Source organism: Austrofundulus limnaeus, unplaced genomic scaffold (assembly GCF_001266775.1).
Source record: "Austrofundulus limnaeus strain Quisiro unplaced genomic scaffold, Austrofundulus_limnaeus-1.0 Scaffold126, whole genome shotgun sequence".
Classification (NCBI taxonomy): domain Eukaryota; kingdom Metazoa; phylum Chordata; class Actinopteri; order Cyprinodontiformes; family Rivulidae; genus Austrofundulus; species Austrofundulus limnaeus.
This window is the reverse complement of record NW_013952528.1, coordinates 1331152-1332367: the sequence shown is the minus strand read 5'-3', so window position 1 is coordinate 1332367 and position 1216 is coordinate 1331152. Positions and strand designations below refer to the sequence as shown.

General features: G+C 34.8%; 1 protein-coding gene across 1 annotated transcript in view; it reads left to right on the top strand.

The window, feature by feature from the left end:
* Positions 1 to 832, top strand: part of LOC106522315 (disco-interacting protein 2 homolog C) — a gene marked incomplete at its 3' end in the record, with an annotated part of 47244 nt that extends 46412 nt beyond the window's left edge. The window contains 1 exon segment of the mRNA XM_014015289.1: positions 718 to 832. Within this exon segment, the coding sequence (XP_013870743.1) occupies positions 718 to 832 (115 nt within the window).
* Between the last annotated feature and the right edge of the window lie 384 nt (positions 833 to 1216).

Below are 1216 nucleotides of genomic sequence, written 5' to 3'. Positions count from 1 at the left end.
CTCTGTGTTTCCTGTTGTTGCAATAAAACTCAGCTGATCATCTCACGGAGTACCTTCATTCTTGGACCACGTATTTCTATCATTGTTAGATGAATATTACCATAACACACACCTTCATATTAGAGACATTCAGACATTTTAAGGAGTCACAGTAATGAGCTGTAGACGTTAGCRTTAGCCTCACTGTTTCAGCTCAGGCTGCGATGCATTGTGGTCTGTTTCCACCAATGTGATGTATACGGAGGACCGAAACTGACATATTAAAAATAAAAGCAAAACTTTATAAATGGTCCAGTAAATAAACTAAAATGTGCACTTAAAATGCACCACTTCATTTAAAAAAGGACAACATTACCCCATGTTTTATAATTTAATTTACCATCATATTTATTTTTCCAGCTTAGTTCCAACAAATTATATATTTTAACACATATTTAAATTTTACTGTTTTTAAAAATCTATGTTTCGTTTTTTGTGTCTCTTAAAATTTTCTATGAATTTTTTAAGTCTTTTTATTTCTATGTGCAGTTTTTCAATGCACTCGTTTTCAAGTTTTCACACCCTTCTGTTTTTGTATTGCTTCTTACAGGACCAGTACAGACAGATTGTGTTTCAGTAAAGTCTTCCTGTGGATGATCTACTTTAGGTTTAGTTACTTAGAGTTGTAATTGTGTCTAAGCTACGCTGAGGGTGTTTTTCTCTCTTCCGTTGCTGCAGGATAGCTGTGTTTTCTGTGACGGTGCTGAGAGATGAGAGGATCGTGGTGGTGGCTGAGCAGAGACCCGACGCCACCGAGGAGGACAGCTTCCAGTGGATGAGTCGTGTTCTGCAGGTGCCTTTCCTTCAGAACTGCTCAGACGGGTCGCAGCATCATTTCATTGTGCTCCATCACACAGCTCATTAAAACCAGATTTGCTGTCATTCTGTTCAACATTTTTATATATACTTATATATATATTTATTTTTTGAGTTAATATTACAATCTCTTTGTACATGTATAAGTTGCCATACTAACAGCCAAGTTTTTAGTGTAGCATCTTTATTAATCCCTCCCTAAGATTGGAAATAAGAACCTGTGTTTTTGCCGTTTATAATCTTTGTTGCTGATGTATATTCTGTTTGATTTATGTTAATAGAAAAATAATTTAAGTTATAAAGATTCTAAAATTAAAGACAAATGTGCTTTGTGATATTTTTAAGATCAGCTAGATCAGAA